At 34.5% G+C, this 19,285-nt stretch overlaps 1 protein-coding gene across 1 annotated transcript in view; it reads right to left on the bottom strand.

Annotated features, from left to right (window-relative positions):
• Positions 1–17,057, bottom strand: part of smarcad1b (SWI/SNF-related, matrix-associated actin-dependent regulator of chromatin, subfamily a, containing DEAD/H box 1 b) — a 49,059-nt gene extending 32,002 nt beyond the window's left edge. Inside the window, exon 1 of the mRNA XM_056467394.1 lies at positions 16,638–17,057. Coding sequence (XP_056323369.1) covers positions 16,638–16,689 — 52 coding nt within the window. The 5' untranslated portion in view covers positions 16,690–17,057. The remainder of the gene's footprint in view (positions 1–16,637) is intronic.
• Between the last annotated feature and the right edge of the window lie 2,228 nt (positions 17,058–19,285).

The following is a 19,285-nucleotide window of genomic DNA, read 5'->3' as shown; positions in this document are numbered from 1 at the left end:
CAACAGTTAATTGAAACATTTAATGTCTTTTTTGTAGCTTAAAAATAAAACTAACAAACGAAAGGTTATGTTAAATGATGTTAGGAAATGACAATGTGTATTAAAGACATTAACCCCAAAAATTCTCACTCTCTTCTCAGATGGAATGGCGGGTCAAATCAAAGGTTACAATGGACCAACTTTGGCCCGCAGGCCCTAGTTTTTGGCATCTCTGCACAACAGTAACAAATGCAATGGATTTAATTTACATTGCAGAGCAAAATGCTCAGTTGTCATTGTGCTATGTTTACTCCAGATGTTATTTTACTCAGAAATTGAATTCTCAGCTGTTGTTGTTTTTTGTTGTGCACAAACATGTTCTTGGGGTGCACAAAAGTCCTGCGGAATGTCCTTTTCTGGACTTTGAATGTTTCAGGACATTTGTTGTCTATGAATAATGGAGATCTCTGAATTCATCTAGAATATGTGGTTAATTAATAACAGAATGTTCATTTTCTGGTGAACTTACCCTTTATTACATTCTGTTGCACTTTTTTTTTTGTAGATTTCCCAGTAGGGCTGCAGGATATTGGAAATATCTAGCATTGCGATATTTTTTTATTTTGCTTTACGAATACAAATTCACCAGATAACTTGAATTTCTCTATTTAGAAAGAATTTATAATGTTGGATCAATTACGATGATTCTTCAGTGGCAGTGCATCTCCATAAAATCTAATAAACAATCTATAAACTTTTTGGGGTCCCCCAACACATTTTCGATATGGTCCATGCTATTTGCAGTGCATTTCTGTATTTGCATGTGTTGTGAGTATTTTCATGGATAACTATTTATAAATACAATCAAGAAAAAGATACAATTGAAATAAAGAGGTTTATCAGTTTCCGAATCTAACAGTAACTGAATGATAAATTCAACTAGATATTAAAGTTTGAGGACAAACTTTATGGTGGCTTGAAAAGCCGAGTCTGAATTAGCATGTTACTAGCATGAATTAGCAAGTAACTAGCATGATTCTAACATAAATTAGCATGTAACTAGCATGATTCTAGCATGAATTAGCATGTTACTAGCATGTTTCTACCATGAATTAGCATGATTCTAGCATGAATTAGCATGTTACTAGCATGTTTCTAGCATGAGGTAGCATGTTACTAGCATGTTACTAGCATGATTCTAGCATGAATTAGCATGTTACTAGCATGTTTCTAGCATGAATTAGCATGTTACTAGCATGTTTCTAGCATGATTTAGCATGTTATTAGCATGATTCTAGCATGAATTAGCATGTTTCTAGCATGAATTAGCATGTTATTAGCATGATTCTAGCATGATTTAGCATGTTATTAGCATGATTCTAGCATAAATTAGCATGTTTCTAGCATGAATTAGCATGTTATTAGCATGATTCTAGCATGAATTAGCATGTTACTAGCATGATTCTAGCATGAATTAGCATGTTACTAGCATGTTTCTAGCATGAATTAGCATGTTACTAGCATGTTTCTAGCATGAATTAGCATGTTACTAGCATGATTCTAGCATGAATTAGCATGTTACTAGCATGATTCTAGCATGAATTAGCATGTTACTAGCATGATTCTAGCATGGATAAGCATGTAACTAGCATGATTCTAGCATGAATTAGCATGTTACTAGCATGTTTCTAGCATGAATTAGCATGTTACTAGCATGATTCTAGCATGAATTAGCATGTTACTAGCATGATTCTAGCATGAATTAACATGTTACTAGCATGTTTCTAGCATGAATTATCATGTTACTAGCATGATTCTAGCATGAATTAGCATGTTACTAGCATGTTTCTAGCATGAATTAGCATGTTATTAGCATGATTCTAGCATGAATTAGCATGTTTCTAGCATGAATTAGCATGTTATTAGCATGATTATAGCATGAATTAGCATGTTACTAGCATGATTCTAGCATGAATTAGCATGTTACTAGCATGTTTCTAGCATGAATTAGCACGTTACTAGCATGTTTCTAGCATGAATTAGCATGTTACTAGCATGATTCTAGCATGAATTAGCATGTTACTAGCATGCTTCTAGCATGAATTAGCATGTTACTAGCATGATTCTAGCATGGATTAGCATGTTACTAGCATGATTATAGCATGAATTAGCATGTTACTAGCATGTTTCTAGCATGAATTAGCATGTTACTAGCATGATACTAGCATGTTACTAGCATGTTTCTAGCATGAATTAGCATGTTACTAGCATGTTTCTAGCATGAATTAGCATGTTACTAGCATGATTCTAGCATGAATTAGCATGTTACTAGCATGCTTCTAGCATGAATTAGCATGTTACTAGCATGATTCTAGCATGGATTAGCATGTTACTAGCATGATTCTAGCATGAATTAGCATGTTACTAGCATGTTTCTAGCATGAATTAGCATGTTACTAGCATGATTCTAGCATGTTACTAGCATGTTTCTAACATGAATTAGCATGTTACTAGCATGTTTCTAGCATGAATTAGCATGTTGTTAGCATGATTCTAGCATGAATTAGCATGTTTCTAGCATGAATTAGCATGTAACTAGCATGATTCTAGCATTAATTAGCATGTAACTAGCATGTTACTAGCATGATTCTAGCATGAATCAGCTTGTTTCTAGCAGGAATTAGCATGTTGTTAGCATGATTCTAGCATGAATTAGCATGTTACTAGCATGACTAGCATGTCACTATCGTGTTGCTAGCACCTTTCTAGCAAGATTAGCATGTCAGTAGGATGTTAAAACTGTTAGCGTGTGTTAGAATAGCTAGTCACAGTCTCTGGGACAGTTGCTAGGGTGCTGAAATTGGTTGCTAGGGAGTGGCTAGTAAGTTTAAAGGTAATCAGTGATTGGCTGCTGGCTAGACTGAGTTGAATGAGGCCAGACTCTAGTCTGTAGGACAGTCTGATGCAGAGTTATGAGCTCACAAAGGTTGATCCAATGTTAAGTAAATGGGAGTCTTTTACAATGGAAGTCTATGGGACAGTTGCTAGGGTGCTGTAAGTGGTTGCTAGGGAGTGGCTAGTAAGTTAAAAAGTCATCAGTTATTGGCTGCTGGCTAGACTGAGTTAAATGAGTCCAGTTAGAAGTCTGTAGGACAGTCTGATGCAGAGTTATGAGCTCACAAAGTTTGACCCAATGTTAAGTCAATGGGACTTTTGGGATTTTTCTGGGTCGTTTTTCGGAAAACCCAAGGTCGGATCAGTTAGAAAAGATATAGCAACCCGAGTCAGACCAGTTTGAAGGTTTGACGAAAGTTTGAAGTATGTAGCTTGAAAGGCCTAGGAGGAGATACACTTAGAAATTAGTCTCAGAAGAAGAAGAAGAAGAAGAAGAAGAAGAAGAAGAATAACTAGATATTAAAGTTTGAGGACAAACTTTATGGTGGCTTGAAAAGCCGAGTCTGAATTAGCATGTTACTAGCATGAATTAGCAAGTAACTAGCATGATTCTAACATAAATTAGCATGTAACTAGCATGATTCTAGCATGAATTAGCATGATTCTAGCATGAATTAGCATGTTACTAGCATGTTTCTAGCATGAGTTAGCATGTTACTAGCATGTTTCTAGCATGAATTAGCATGTTACTAGCATGATTCTAGCATGAATTAGCATGTTTCTAGCATGAATTAGCATGTTACTAGCATGTTTCGAGCATGATTTAGCATGTTATTAGCATGATTCTAGCATGAATTAGCATGTTTCTAGCATGAATTAGCATGTTTCTAGCATGAATTAGCATGTTACTAGCATGATTCTAGCATGAATTAGCATGTTACTAGCATGATTCTAGCATGAATTAGCATGCTACTAGCATGTTTCTAGCATGAATTAGCATGTTACTAGCATGATTCTAGCATAAATTAGCATGTTACTAGCATGATTCTAGCATGAATTAGCATGTTACTAGCATGATTCTAGCATGAATTAGCATGTTACTAGCATGTTTCTAGCATGAATTAGCATGTTATTAGCATGATTCTAGCATGAATTAGCATGTTACTAGCATGATTCTAGCATGAATTAGCATGTTACTAGCATGTTTCTAGCATTAATTAGCATGTTACTAGCATGAATTAGCATGTTATTAGCATGATTCTAGCATGAATTAGCATGTTTCTAGCATGAATTAGCATGTTATTAGCATGATTCTAGCATGAATTAGCATGTTACTAGCATGATTCTAGCATGAATTAGCATGTTACTAGCATGTTTCTAGCATGAATTAGCATGTTACTAGCATGATTCTAGCATGAATTAGCATGTTACTAGCATGATTCTAGCATGGATTAGCATGTTACTAGCATGATTCTAGCATGAATTAGCATGTTACTAGCATGTTTCTAGCATGAATTGGCATGTTACTAGCATGTTTCTAGCATGAATTAGCATGTTGTTAGCATGATTCTAGCATGAATTAGCATGTTTCTAGCATGAATTAGCATGGAACTAGCATGATTCTAGCATTAATTAGCATGTAACTAGCATGTTACTAGCATGATTCTAGCATGAATCAGCTTGTTTCTAGCATGAATTAGCATGTTGTTAGCATGATTCTAGCATGAATTAGCATGTTATTAGCATGATTCTAGCATGAATTAGCATGTTTCTAGCATGAATTAGCATGTTATTAGCATGATTCTAGCATGAATTAGCATGTTACTAGCATGATTCTAGCATGAATTAGCATGTTACTAGCATGATTCTAGCATGGATTAGCATGTTACTAGCATGATTCTAGCATTAATTAGCATGTTACTAGCATGTTTCTAGCATGAATTAGCATGTTACTAGCATGTTTCTAGCATGAATTAGCATGTTGTTAGCATGATTCTAGCATGAATTAGCATGTTTCTAGCATGAATTAGCATGTAACTAGCATGATTCTAGCATTAATTAGCATGTAACTAGCATGTTACTAGCATGATTCTAGCATGAATCAGCTTGTTTCTAGCATGAATTAGCATGTTGTTAGCATGATTCTAGCATGAATTAGCATGTTACTAGCATGACTAGCATGTCACTATCGTGTTGCTAGCACCTTTCTAGCAAGATTAGCATGTCAGTAGGAAGTTTAAACTGTTAGCATGTGTTAGAAAAGCTAGTCACAGTCTCTGGGACAGTTGCTAGGGTGCTGAAATTGGTTGCTAGGGAGTGGCTAGTAAGTTTAAAGGTAATCAGTGATTGGCTGCTGGCTAGACTGAGTTGAATGAGGCCAGACTCTAGTCTGTAGGACAGTCTGATGCAGAGTTATGAGCTCACAAAGGTTGATCCAATGTTAAGTAAATGGGAGTCTTTTACAATGGAAGTCTATGGGACAGTTGCTAGGGTGCTGTAAGTGGTTGCTAGGGAGTGGCTAGTAAGTTAAAAAGTCATCAGTTATTGGCTGCTGGCTAGACTGAGTTAAATGAGTCCAGTTAGAAGTCTGTAGGACAGTCTGATGCAGAGTTATGAGCTCACAAAGTTTGACCCAATGTTAAGTCAATGGGACTTTTGGGATTTTTCTGGGTCGTTTTTCGGAAAACCCAAGGTCGGATCAGTTAGAAAAGATATAGCAACCCGAGTCAGACCAGTTCGAAGGTTTGACGAAAGTTTGAAGTATGTAGCTTGAAAGGCCTAGGAGGAGATACACTTAGAAATTAGTCTCAGAAGAATAAGAAGAAGAAGAAGAAGAAGAAGAAGAAGAAGAATAACTAGATATTAAAGTTTGAGGACAAACTTTATGGTGGCTTGAAAAGCCGAGTCTGAATTAGCATGTTACTAGCATGAATTAGCAAGTAACTAGCATGATTCTAACATAAATTAGCATGTAACTAGCATGATTCTAGCATGAATTAGCATGTTACTAGCATGTTTCTAGCATGAATTAGCATGATTCTAGCATGAATTAGCATGTTACTAGCATGTTTCTAGCATGAATAAGCATGTTACTAGCATGTTTCTAGCATGAATTAGCATGTTACTAGCATGTTATTAGCATGATTCTAGCATGAATTAGCATGTTTCTAGCATGAATTAGCATGTTATTAGCATGATTCTAGCATGAATTAGCATGTTACTAGCATGATTCTAGCATGAATTAGCATGTTACTAGCATGTTTCTAGCATGAATTAGCATGTTTCTAGCATGAATTAGCATGTTATTAGCATGATTCTAGCATGAATTAGCATGTTATTAGCATGATTCTAGCATGAATTAGCATGTTACTAGCATGAATTAGCATGTTACTAGCATGATTCTAGCATGAATTAGCATGTTACTAGCATGATTCTAGCGTGAATTAGCATGTTACTAGCATGATTCGAGCATGAATTAGCATGTTTCTAGCATGAATTAGCATGTTACTAGCATGATTCTAGCATGAATTAGCATGTTACTAGCATGATTCTAGCATGAATTAGCATGTTATTAGCATGATTCTAGCATGAATTAGCATGTTACTAGCATGATTCTAGCATGAATTAGCATGTTACTAGCATGATTCTAGCAGGAATTAGCATGTAACTAGCATGATTCTAGCATGGATTAGCATGTAACTAGCATGATTCTAGCATGAATTAGCATGTTACTAGCATGAATTAGCATGTTATTAGCATGATTCTAGCATGAATTAGCATGTTACTAGCATGATTCTAGCATGAATTAGCATGTTACTAGCATGTTTCTAGCATGAATTAGCATGTTACTAGCATGATTCTAGCATGAATTAGCACGTTACTAGCATGTTTCTAGCATTAATTAGCATGTTACTAGCATGTTTCTAGCATGAATTAGCATGTTATTAGCATGATTCTAGCATGAATTAGCATGTTTCTAGCATGAATTAGCATGTTATTAGCATGATTCTAGCATGAATTAGCATGTTACTAGCATGATTCTAGCATGAATTAGCATGTTACTAGCATGTTTCTAGCATGAATTAGCATGTTACTAGCATGATTCTAGCATGAATTAGCATGTTACTAGCATGATTCTAGCATGAATTAGCATTTTACTAGCATGATTCTAGCATGAATTAGCATGTTACTAGCATGATTCTAGCATGGGTTAGCATGTTACTAGCATGTTTCTAGCATGAATTAGCATGTTACTAGCATGATTCTAGCATGAATTAGCATGTTACTAGCATGTTTCTAGCATGAATTAGCATGTTACTAGCATGATTCTAGCATGAATTAGCATGTTACTAGCATGATTCTAGCATGAATTAGCATGTTATTAGCATGATTCTAGCATGAATTAGCATGTTACTAGCATGATTCTAGCATGTTACTAGTATGTTTCTAGCATGAATTAGCATGTTATTAGCATGTTTCTGGCATGAATTAGCATGTTGTTAGCATGATTCTAGCATTAATTAGCATGAAACTAGCATGTTACTAGCATGATTCTAGCATGAGTCAGCTTGTTTCTAGCATTAATTAGCATGTTGTTAGCATGATTCTAGCATGAATTAGCATGTTACTAGCATGACTAGCATGTCACTATCGTGTTGCTAGCACCTTTCTAGCAAGATTAGCATGTCAGTAGGATGTTAAAACTGTTAGCGTGTGTTAGGATAGCTAGTCACAGTCTCTGGGACAGTTGCTAGGGTGCTGAAATTGGTTGCTAGGGAGTGGCTAGTAAGTTTAAAGGTAATCAGTGATTGGCTGCTGGCTAGACTGAGTTGAATGAGGCCAGACTCTAGTCTGTAGGACAGTCTGATGCAGAGTTATGAGCTCACAAAGTTTGACCCAATGTTAAGTAAATGGGAGTCTTTTACAATGGAAGTCTATGGGACAGTTGCTAGGGTGCTGTAAGTGGTTGCTAGGGAGTGGCTAGTGAGTAAAAAAGTCATCAGTTATTGGCTGCTGGCTAGACTGAGTTAAATGAGTCCAGTTAGAAGTCTGTAGGACAGTCTGATGCAGAGTTATAAGCTCACAAAGTTTGACCCAATGTTAAGTCAATGGGACTTTTGGGTTTTTTCTGGGTCGTTTTTCGGAAAACCCAAGGTCGGATCAGTTAGAAAAGATATAGCAACCCGAGTCAGACCAGTTCGAAGGTTTGACGAAAGTTTGAAGTATGTAGCTCGAAAGGCCTAGGAGGAGATACACTTAGAAATTAGTCTCAGAAGAATAAGAAGAAGAAGAAGAAGAAGAAGAAGAAGAAGAAGAACTAGATATTAAAGTTTGAGGACAAACTTTATGGTGGCTTGAAAAGCCGAGTCTGAATTAGCATGTTACTAGCATGAATTAGCAAGTAACTAGCATGATTCTAACATAAATTAGCATGTAACTAGCATGATTCTAGCATGAATTAGCATGTTACTAGCATGTTTCTAGCATGAATTAGCATGATTCTAGCATGAATTAGCATGTTACTAGCATGTTTCTAGCATGAGTTAGCATGTTACTAGCATGTTTCTAGCATGAATTAGCATGTTACTAGCATGATTCTAGCATGAATTAGCATGTTACTAGCATGTTTCTAGCATGAATTAGCATGTTACTAGCATGTTATTAGCATGATTCTAGCATGAATTAGCATGTTTCTAGCATGAATTAGCATGTTATTAGCATGATTCTAGCATGAATTAGCATGTTACTAGCATGATTCTAGCATGAATTAGCATGTTACTAGCATGATTCTAGCATGAATTAGCATGTTACTAGCATGTTTCTAGCACGAATTAGCATGTTACTAGCATGTTTCTAGCATGATTTAGCATGTTATTAGCATGATTCTAGCATGAATTAGCATGTTTCTAGCATGAATTAGCATGTTATTAGCATGATTCTAGCATGAATTAGCATGTTTCTAGCATGAATTAGCATGTTACTAGCATGATTCTAGCATGAATTAGCATGTTACTAGCATGATTCTAGCATGAATTAGCATGTTATTAGCATGATTCTAGCATGAATTAGCATGTTACTAGCATGATTCTAGCATGAATTAGCATGTTACTAGCATGATTCTAGCATGGATTAGCATGTAACTAGCATGATTCTAGCATGAATTAGCATGTTACTAGCATGTTTCTAGCATGAATTAGCATGTTATTAGCATGATTCTAGCATGAATTAGCATGTTACTAGCATGATTCTAGCATGAATTAGCATGTTACTAGCATGTTTCTAGCATGAATTAGCATGTTACTAGCATGATTCTAGCATGAATTAGCATGTTACTAGCATGTTTCTAGCATTAATTAGCATGTTACTAGCATGTTTCTAGCATGAATTAGCATGTTATTAGCATGATTCTAGCATGAATTAGCATGTTTCTAGCATGAATTAGCATGTTATTAGCATGATTCTAGCATGAATTAGCATGTTACTAGCATGATTCTAGCATGAATTAGCATGTTACTAGCATGTTTCTAGCATGAATTAGCATGTTACTAGCATGATTCTAGCATGAATTAGCATGTTACTAGCATGATTCTAGCATGAATTTGCATGTTACTAGCATGTTTCTAGCATTAATTAGCATGTTACTAGCATGTTTCTAGCATGAATTAGCATGTTATTAGCATGATTCTAGCATGAATTAGCATGTTTCTAACATGAATTAGCATGTTATTAGCATGATTCTAGCATGAATTAGCATGTTACTAGCATGATTCTAGCATGAATTAGCATGTTACTAGCATGTTTCTAGCATGAATTAGCATGTTACTAGCATGATTCTAGCAGGAATTAGCATGTTACTAGCATGATTCTAGCATGAATTAGCATGTTACTAGCATGTTTCTAGCATGAATTATTATGTTACTAGCATGATTCTAGCATGGATTAGCATGTAACTAGCATGATTCTAGCATGAATTAGCATGTTACTAGCATGTTTCTAGCATGAATTAGCATGTTATTAGCATGATTCTAGCTTGAATTAGCATGTTACTAGCATGATTCTAGCATGAATTAGCATGTTACTAGCATGTTTCTAGCATGAATTAGCATGTTATTAGCATGATTCTAGCATGAATTAGCATGTTTCTAGCATGAATTAGCATGCTATTAGCATGATTCTAGCATGAATTAGCATGTTACTAGCATGATTCTAGCATGAATTAGCATGTTACTAGCATGATTCTAGCATGAATTAGCATGTTATTAGCATGATTCTAGCATGAATTAGCATGTTACTAGCATGATTCTAGCATGAATTAGCATGTTACTAGCATGATTCTAGCATGAATTAGCATGTTACTAGCATGATTCTAGCATGGATTAGCATGTAACTAGCATGATTCTAGCATAAATTAGCATGTTACTAGCATGTTTCTAGCATGAATTAGCATGTTATTAGCATGATTCTAGCATGAATTAGCATGTTACTAGCATGATTCTAGCATGTTACTAGCATGTTTCTAGCATGAATTAGCATGTTACTAGCATGATTCTAGCATGAATTAGCATGTTACTAGCATGTTTCTAGCATTAATTAGCATGTTACTAGCATGTTTCTAGCATGAATTAGCATGTTATTAGCATGATTCTAGCATGAATTAGCATGTTTCTAGCATGAATTAGCATGTTATTAGCATGATTCTAGCATGAATTAGCATGTTACTAGCATGATTCTAGCATGAATTAGCATGTTACTAGCATGTTTCTAGCATGAATTAGCATGTTACTAGCATGATTCTAGCATGAATTAGCATGTTACTAGCATGATTCTAGCATGAATCAGCATGTTACTAGCATGATTCTAGCATGGATTAGCATGTTACTAGCATGTTTCTAGCATGAATTACCATGTTACTAGCATGTTTCTAGCATGAATTAGCATGTTACTAGCATGTTTCTAGCATGAATTAGCATGCTACTAGCATGATTCTAGCATGAATTAGCATGTTACTAGCATGTTTCTAGCATGAATTAGCATGTTACTAGCATGATTCTAGCATGAATTAGCATGTTACTAGCATGATTCTAGCATGAATTAGCATGTTATTAGCATGATTCTAGCATGAATTAGCATGTTACTAGCATGATTCTAGCATGTTACTAGCATGTTTCTAGCATGAATTAGCATGTTATTAGCATGTTTCTAGCATGAATTAGCATGTTGTTAGCATGATTCTAGCATGAATTAGCATGTTTCTAGCATGAATTAGCATGTAACTAGCATGATTCTAGCATTAATTAGCATGTAACTAGCATGTTACTAGCATGATTCTAGCATGAGTCAGCTTGTTTCTAGCATGAATTAGCATGTTGTTAGCATGATTCTAGCATGAATTAGCATGTTACTAGCATGACTAGCATGTCACTATCGTGTTGCTAGCACCTTTCTAGCAAGATTAGCATGTCAGTAGGATGTTAAAACTGTTAGCGTGTGTTAGAATAGCTAGTCACAGTCTCTGGGACAGTTGCTAGGGTGCTGAAATTGGTTGCTAGGGAGTGGCTAGTAAGTTTAAAGGTAATCAGTGATTGGCTGCTGGCTAGACTGAGTTGAATGAGGCCAGACTCTAGTCTGTAGGACAGTCTGATGCAGAGTTATGAGCTCACAAAGGTTGATCCAATGTTAAGTAAATGGGAGTCTTTTACAATGGAAGTCTATGGGACAGTTGCTAGGGTGCTGTAAGTGGTTGCTAGGGAGTGGCTAGTAAGTTAAAAAGTCATCAGTTATTGGCTGCTGGCTAGACTGAGTTAAATGAGTCCAGTTAGAAGTCTGTAGGACAGTCTGATGCAGAGTTATGAGCTCACAAAGTTTGACCCAATGTTAAGTCAATGGGACTTTTGGGATTTTTCTGGGTCGTTTTTCGGAAAACCCAAGGTCGGATCAGTTAGAAAAGATATAGCAACCCGAGTCAGACCAGTTTGAAGGTTTGACGAAAGTTTGAAGTATGTAGCTTGAAAGGCCTAGGAGGAGATACACTTAGAAATTAGTCTCAGAAGAATAAGAAGAAGAAGAAGAAGAAGAAGAAGAAGAATAATAATAAGTTTAAGATAGATAACAGTATGCTGGCTTTTCAAGCCACCATAACTAGATTATTAAAGTTCGTCGAGACAAACTTTGAGGCTGGCTTGACAAAGCCTTGGTAATAGTTTATTTAGTTTAAACAGTTTTAAAATGTATATATTTAAAATAGATAGATAGATAGATAGATAGATAGATAGATAGATAGATAGATAGATAGATAGATAGATAGATAGATAGATAGATAGATAAAACGATTAGCATGTCATTAGCATGATTTTACCATGAATTAGCATGTTACTAGCATGATTCTAGCATGAATTAGCATGTTATTAGCATGATTCTAGCATGAATTAGCATGTTATTAGCATGATTCTAGCAGGAATTAGCATGTAACTAGCATGATTCTAGCATGAATTAGCATGTTACTACCATGTTTCTAGCAAGAATTAGCATGTTGTTAGCATGATTCTAGCATGAATTAGCATGTTACTAGCATGATTCTAGCATGGATTAGCATGTAACTAGCATGATTCTAGCATGAATTAGCATGTTACTAGCATGTTTCTAGCATGAATTAGCATGTTATTAGCACGATTCTAGCATGAATTAGCATGTTACTAGCATGATTCTAGCATGAATTAGCATGTTACTAGCATGTTTCTAGCATGAATTAGCATGTTACTAACAAGTTTCTAGCATTAATTAGCATGTTACTAGCATGTCTCTAGCATGAATTAACATGTTATTAGCATGATTCTAGCATGAATTAGCATGTTTCTAGCATGAATTAGCATGTTATTAGCATGATTCTAGCATGAATTAGCATGATTCTAGCATGAATTAGCATGTTACTAGCATGATTCTAGCATAAATTAGCATGTTACTAGCATGATTCTAGCATGAATTAGCATGTTACTAGCATGATTCTAGCATGAATTAGCATCGTTCTAGCATGATTCTAGCATGAACTAGCATGTTACAAGCATGATTCTAGCATGAATTAGCATGTTACTAGCATGATTCTAGCATGAATTAGCATCGTTCTAGCACGAATTAGCATGTAACTAGCATGATTCTAGCATGAATTAGCATGTTACTAGCATGATTCTAGCATGAATTAGCATGTTACTAGCATGATTCTAGCATGAATTAGCATGTTACTAGCATGACTCTAGCATAAATTAGCATCGTTTTAGCATGAATTAGCATGTTACTAGCATGATTCTAGCATGAATTAGCATGTTACTAGCATGATTGTAGCATGAATTAGCATGTTACTAGCATGACTCTAGCATGAATTAGCATGTTCTTAGATAGATAGACAGACAGACAGACAGACAGACAGACAGACAGACAGACAGACAGACAGATAGATAGATAGATAGATAGATAGATAGATAGATAGATAGATAGATAGATAGATAGATAAAAACAGTTTGAAAAAGGATAGATAGATAGATAGATAGATAGATAGATAGATAGATAGATAGATAGATAGATAGATAGATAGATAGATAGATAGATAGATAGATAGATAGATAGATAGATAGATAGATAGATAGATAGATAGATAAAAACAGTTGATAGATAGATAGATAGATAGATAGATAGATAGATAGATAGATAGATAGATAGATAGATAGATAGATAGATAGATAGATAGATAGATAGATAGATAGATAGATAGATAGATAGATAGATAGATAGATAGATAAAAACAGTTGATAGATAGATAGATAGATAGATAGATAGATAGATAGATAGATAGATAGATAGATAGATAGATAGATAGATAGATAGATAGATAGATAGATAGATAGATAGATAGATAGATAGATAGATAAAAACAGTTGATAGATAGATAGATAGATAGATAGATAGATAGATAGATAGATAGATAGATAGATAGATAGATAGATAGATAGATAGATAGATAGATAGATAGATAGATAGATAGATAGATAGATAGATAGATAGATAGATAAAAACAGTTTGAAAAAGGATAGATAGATAGATAGATAGATAGATAGATAGATAGATAGATAGATAGATAGATAGATAGATAGATAGATAGATAGATAGATAGATAGATAGATAGATAGATAGATAGATAGATAGATAGATCAAAACAGTTTGAAGATGGATGGATGGATGGATGGATGGATGGATAGATAGATAGATAGATAGATAGATAGATAGATAGATAGATAGATAGATAGATAGATAGATAGATAGATAGATAGATAGATAGATAGATAGATAGATAGATAGATAGATAGATAGATAGATAGATAGATAGATAGATAGATAGATAGATAAAACCAGTAGATAGATAGATAGATAGATAGATAGATAGATAGATAGATAGATAGATAGATAGATAGATAGATAGATAGATAGATAGATAGATAGATAGATAGATAGATAGATAGATAGATAGATAGATAGATAGATAGATAAAAACAGTTGATAGATAGATAGATAGATAGATAAAAACAGTTGATAGATAGATAGATAGATAGATAGATAGATAGATAGATAGATAGATAGATAGATAGATAGATAGATAGATAGATAGATAGATAGATAGATAGATAGATAGATAGATAGATAGATAAGTATGACAGTCTGATGGAAAGCTATGAGGTCACAAAGTTTGATCTAATGTTAAGTCAATGACAGTCTTTTGCAATGGAAGTCTATGGGACAGTTGTTGCTAGGGTGCAGTATCTAGTTGTTAGGGTGTGGCTAGAAAGTTAAAAGCTCATCAGTGATTGGCAGTTTGGTAGTCTGAGTTAAATGAGCTCAGCCATAAGTCTATATGACAGTCTGATGCAGAGTTATGAGCTCACAGAGTTTGATTCAATGTTAAGTCAATGACAGTCTTTTGCAATGGAAGTCTATGGGACAGTTTCTAGGGTCCAAAAGTGGTTGCTAGGGCGTGGCTAGAAAGTTTAAAGGTGATCAGTCATTGGCAGATTGATAGTCTGAGTTAAATGAGCCCAGTTAGAAGTCTGTGCGACAGTCTGACGCAGAGTTATGCGCTCACAAAGTTTGATCCCATGTTAAGTCTATGGGATTTTTCCGGTGGTCCCGGGGGTGTTTTCGGAAAACCGAAAGTCGGATCAGTCGGAAAAGATATAGCAATCCGAGTCCGAATAGTTCGGAGGTCTGGTGCGAGTTTGGTGGTCATAGCTCGAAAGCTCTAGGAGGAGATAGAGTTTAAATTTTAGTCTCAGAAGAAGAAGAATAATAAAAAAAAAAAATAATAATAAGTTTAAATAGGATTTCAGTAGTCTGGCTTGCTACACAAGCCAGCCTAATAATAAGTTTAAGATAGATAACAGTATGCTGGCTTTTCAAGCCACCATAATAAAATTATTCATTGTTAAAGTTACAAATGGTACAATTTCTTATGACTAAATGCTTTTAAGATCATTATAGACATCAAAAACACATGCAAAATTCATTAATTCCCTTTTCGGCTTAGTCCTTTTATTAATCTGAGGTCACCACAGCGGAATGAATCGCCAACTTATCGAGCCTATATTTAATGCAGCGGATGCTCTACACCCAATTCACCTATAGTGCATGTCTTGGACTGTGGGGGAAACGGGAGCACCCGGAGGAAACCCACGCAAACACGGGAGAACTTGCAAACTCCACACAGAAATGCCAACTGACCAAACCGAGGCTTGAACCAGCGAACTTCTTGCTGTGAGGCAAGAGCGCTACCCACTGCGCCACCGTGCTGCCCACATAAGCAAAAGATGAGACTATTGCGAATGATCACATTGATTGAGATATCAATGCCGAAATGAGATTTTGTGCAGCCCTGTTTCACACTAAATAGAGAAAAAAAAATACATTTTTAAAACATCTTCAATTGGCTCTGACAGAATGTAAATCTAAAAATGCATTTATGCAAATAAATTATAATGAACAACGATGATGTTTTGTAATATTTGCATAATCCATTTGCATTTGGCATTTATTGCTTTTGTTTAGTGACCATTTTGAGTCAACGGTGCTAGCAATTGAGCCACTGCGTCACCTTTTTTGTTCATATTATAAATGTATATTTTAGTATTAATATAAAGTATATGTACCATACCAATTTTTAATACCAAATACGACTTTTAATTCAGAATGTGCTGATAACACCATAAAGAAATCTGCATGATAAATCACTGAAATTTGACATTTAAATTTAAATTGTAGATCAAAAAATGTTTCCAAAACTCAAATATTGACACCCTAAACAGCAGAAAACGTACAGTGCTGACAACAAAAGTGAAAAGGGAAAAACACAGTATATATGCAATGATTTAAACACCCTTTTACTGATTTCATAAGTAATATTTTCCTTTTTTAAACATATATTTGACACATGTCAAATATATGTTTATATTTAACATTTTGACATATCTCCAATTGGCTCTGAGAGAATGTAAATCTAAACATGCATTTATGCAAATAAATTATAAGTAACAACGATGACGTTTTGTAATATTTGCATAATTTATTTGCATTTATCATTTATTGCATTTGTTTGTCATAGATTTGCTATGATGGGAAGCACAGTTTAATCAATACTGTTTTATTTATTAACCCATTCTCGAATGACCAATGTGTACATTTGTAACATCACAGTTTTAAACCAGTACATTTGTGGTATCACATCCTACCCGGCGGCTCCTCATGATCTGAGGATGATGCTGGTCCTTTCTTTCTCCTCATTGTTCACTCTTACGCGTTAGAAAAACAGCTCAATCCACTTCCACGCATAATGTCACGCATCTCAATCGATACACTGAGCCTCATCTGACGCGTCGCTGCCCGAATTCACCAACTAAAACCCGCTTTCAGCTGGTTTGGGGACCATAAAAGCAGTTGTCTATAACAAAGAGTTCACCGGCGAGCTAATAAATGATCGCTTTGTCAATAAACAGCCTCGCGTCGGTTTCGGCCACCGCTAATGAACAGATAAACCTGGTTAACTCCAGCAATTTATCTGCATGACATGTGTCTTTGAGATATTTCAGCGCTTTTGTTGTTTGTAAGTTACGGTATTTAATGAATGAAGACAGTTCTGATCAAACGCTAACCGGTTGTAACATCTGTAACTACGGTGGCCGTGGAGGCACGCATGTGTAGTAGAGAAGTACGGGGAAGTGAACTCGGGAAAAGGAAAGGTTTTTACCAGGTTTTTACTCATAAATGGATACCGTCAATTAAACCGTGAAGTCGCAAGTATTTTATTTAGAAAGTATAATTTAAAAATCGTTTTTTTCACTCTTTTTTTGTAGTAGTAGTAATAATAATAATAATAATAATAATAATAATAATAATAATAATAATAATAATAATAATAATAATATAATAATGGTGTATAATAATAATTATTATTATTATAATAATAATATTAATAATGGTGTATAATAATAATAATAATAATAATAATAATAATAATAATAATAATGGTGTATAATAATAATAATAATAATAATAATAATAATAATAATAATAATAATAATAATATTAATAATGGTGTATAGTAATAATAATAATAATAATAATAATAATAATAATAATAATGGTGTATAATAATAATAATAATAATAATAGTGTATAATAATAACAATAATAATAATAATAATAATAATAATAATGGTGTATAATAATAATAATAATAATAATAATAATAATAAATACGCATTATTGTTATTACTATTATTACTAATATTATTAATATTTTTTATTATAGTTATTATTATTATTATTATAACTATTATTATAAAACAATAATTGTTGATTTTATTTTATATGTCTATGTTTAATAATATATTATAGTTTGAAATTAAGTAATAATTAATTAACCAATAAAAATACAACATATTATTATTAATTGCAATATTACAAATATAAAGTAAAATAAAACTTAATTTTTTAAATAAAAATGACTAATTATGCAATTAATAGTGAAAATGTACATTGATAATGTACATTGGGCTGCATATGTTGCATTTTATGTTTAGTTATCGTTAATTGTACGATGTATGTCTATGTATTGTAGAAATATAAAATGTATAATATATTAATAATAATATAATTGTATAATAATAATAAATCAAAAATAAACAACAGCTAACTCCAAATTTGAAATGTTTTAAATAGAAATAAATAAATAAAACATGATGCAGAGCTGGTGATTCACAAAAAAAAATCTGCAGCAATAAAACACTCATCACACATCTCCGAGTGTCTGGCACGAAACCGAGCTGCCTTGTTTTCAAGTAAATCTGTCTAGTTTTCCGAGCCATGGCGCGCGCATCCAGTTATCTTCCTTTCATTCAAACTCTCAGTGTCTCTGATAGTCCTCTGGTAATGAGCTGCTCGGTGATTGACTGACTGACAGACAGACGGCAGCTTGATCTTGCTTCATAACGATGCAAGTTGGCAAGAGGCGAGACAACAATAACAAAGGCTTTTTCAGATGCTGCTGACGCTGCGAGGTGACGTGCTGTGACTGCGGTAACACTGCAGCGACTTCCACACGTGCTGGGATTAATGAAGATTAAGACAATAAACACACACTTGTACAGACATCGAGATGGATATTGTTATACAGGCGTGCTAGTGATTGTGTGTGTTATGCAATACGCATTGGAAAGGAAAGCAGTGTTTAATCATTTAGGATTATCAGTGTTGTTGTTCAGTGGACGTGTTTTTGTCATTTCTGTTGTTGTTTTGTTTTTTGTTGATTGTTTTTGGGGGTTTTAAGAGAGTACAATAAACCCTGGCTTTAAGTGTAGTCAGGTGCACGTGGATTGTGACTGTAGTGGCGAGTTTGATTCGACTTAGTGAATCGGAGCTTTGGAATCGGTTCACTAAAACAATTCTTTCTGATTCGTGTAGTACTTTCTGCAGGTAATTCATTCATTCATTAATTTTCTTTTTGGCTTAGTCCCTTTATTAATTGGGGTCGCCACAGCAGAATGAACCGCCAACTTATCCAGCATATGTTTTACGCAGAGGATGTCCTTCAAGCTACAACCCATCACTGGGAAACACCCATACACACTCAATCAAGCACATACACTACGGCCAATTTAGCTTACCCAATTCACCTACAGCACGTTTTTGGACTTGGTGGAAACCGAAGCACCCGGAGGAAACCCATGCAAACACGGGGAGAACATGCAAACTCCACTCAGAAATGCCAACTAACCCAGCCGAGGCTTGAACCAGCGGCCTTCTTGCTGTGAGGCGATTGTGCTACCCACTGCGCCACCGTGTCATCCTAATTTTATATTTATAAATGTAAATTTTTCAG

Source organism: Danio aesculapii, chromosome 10 (genome assembly GCF_903798145.1).
Source record: "Danio aesculapii chromosome 10, fDanAes4.1, whole genome shotgun sequence".
Lineage (NCBI taxonomy): Eukaryota > Metazoa > Chordata > Actinopteri > Cypriniformes > Danionidae > Danio > Danio aesculapii.
Note: the sequence above shows the minus strand (reverse complement) of the source record. Positions and strands in the feature narration are given on the sequence as shown.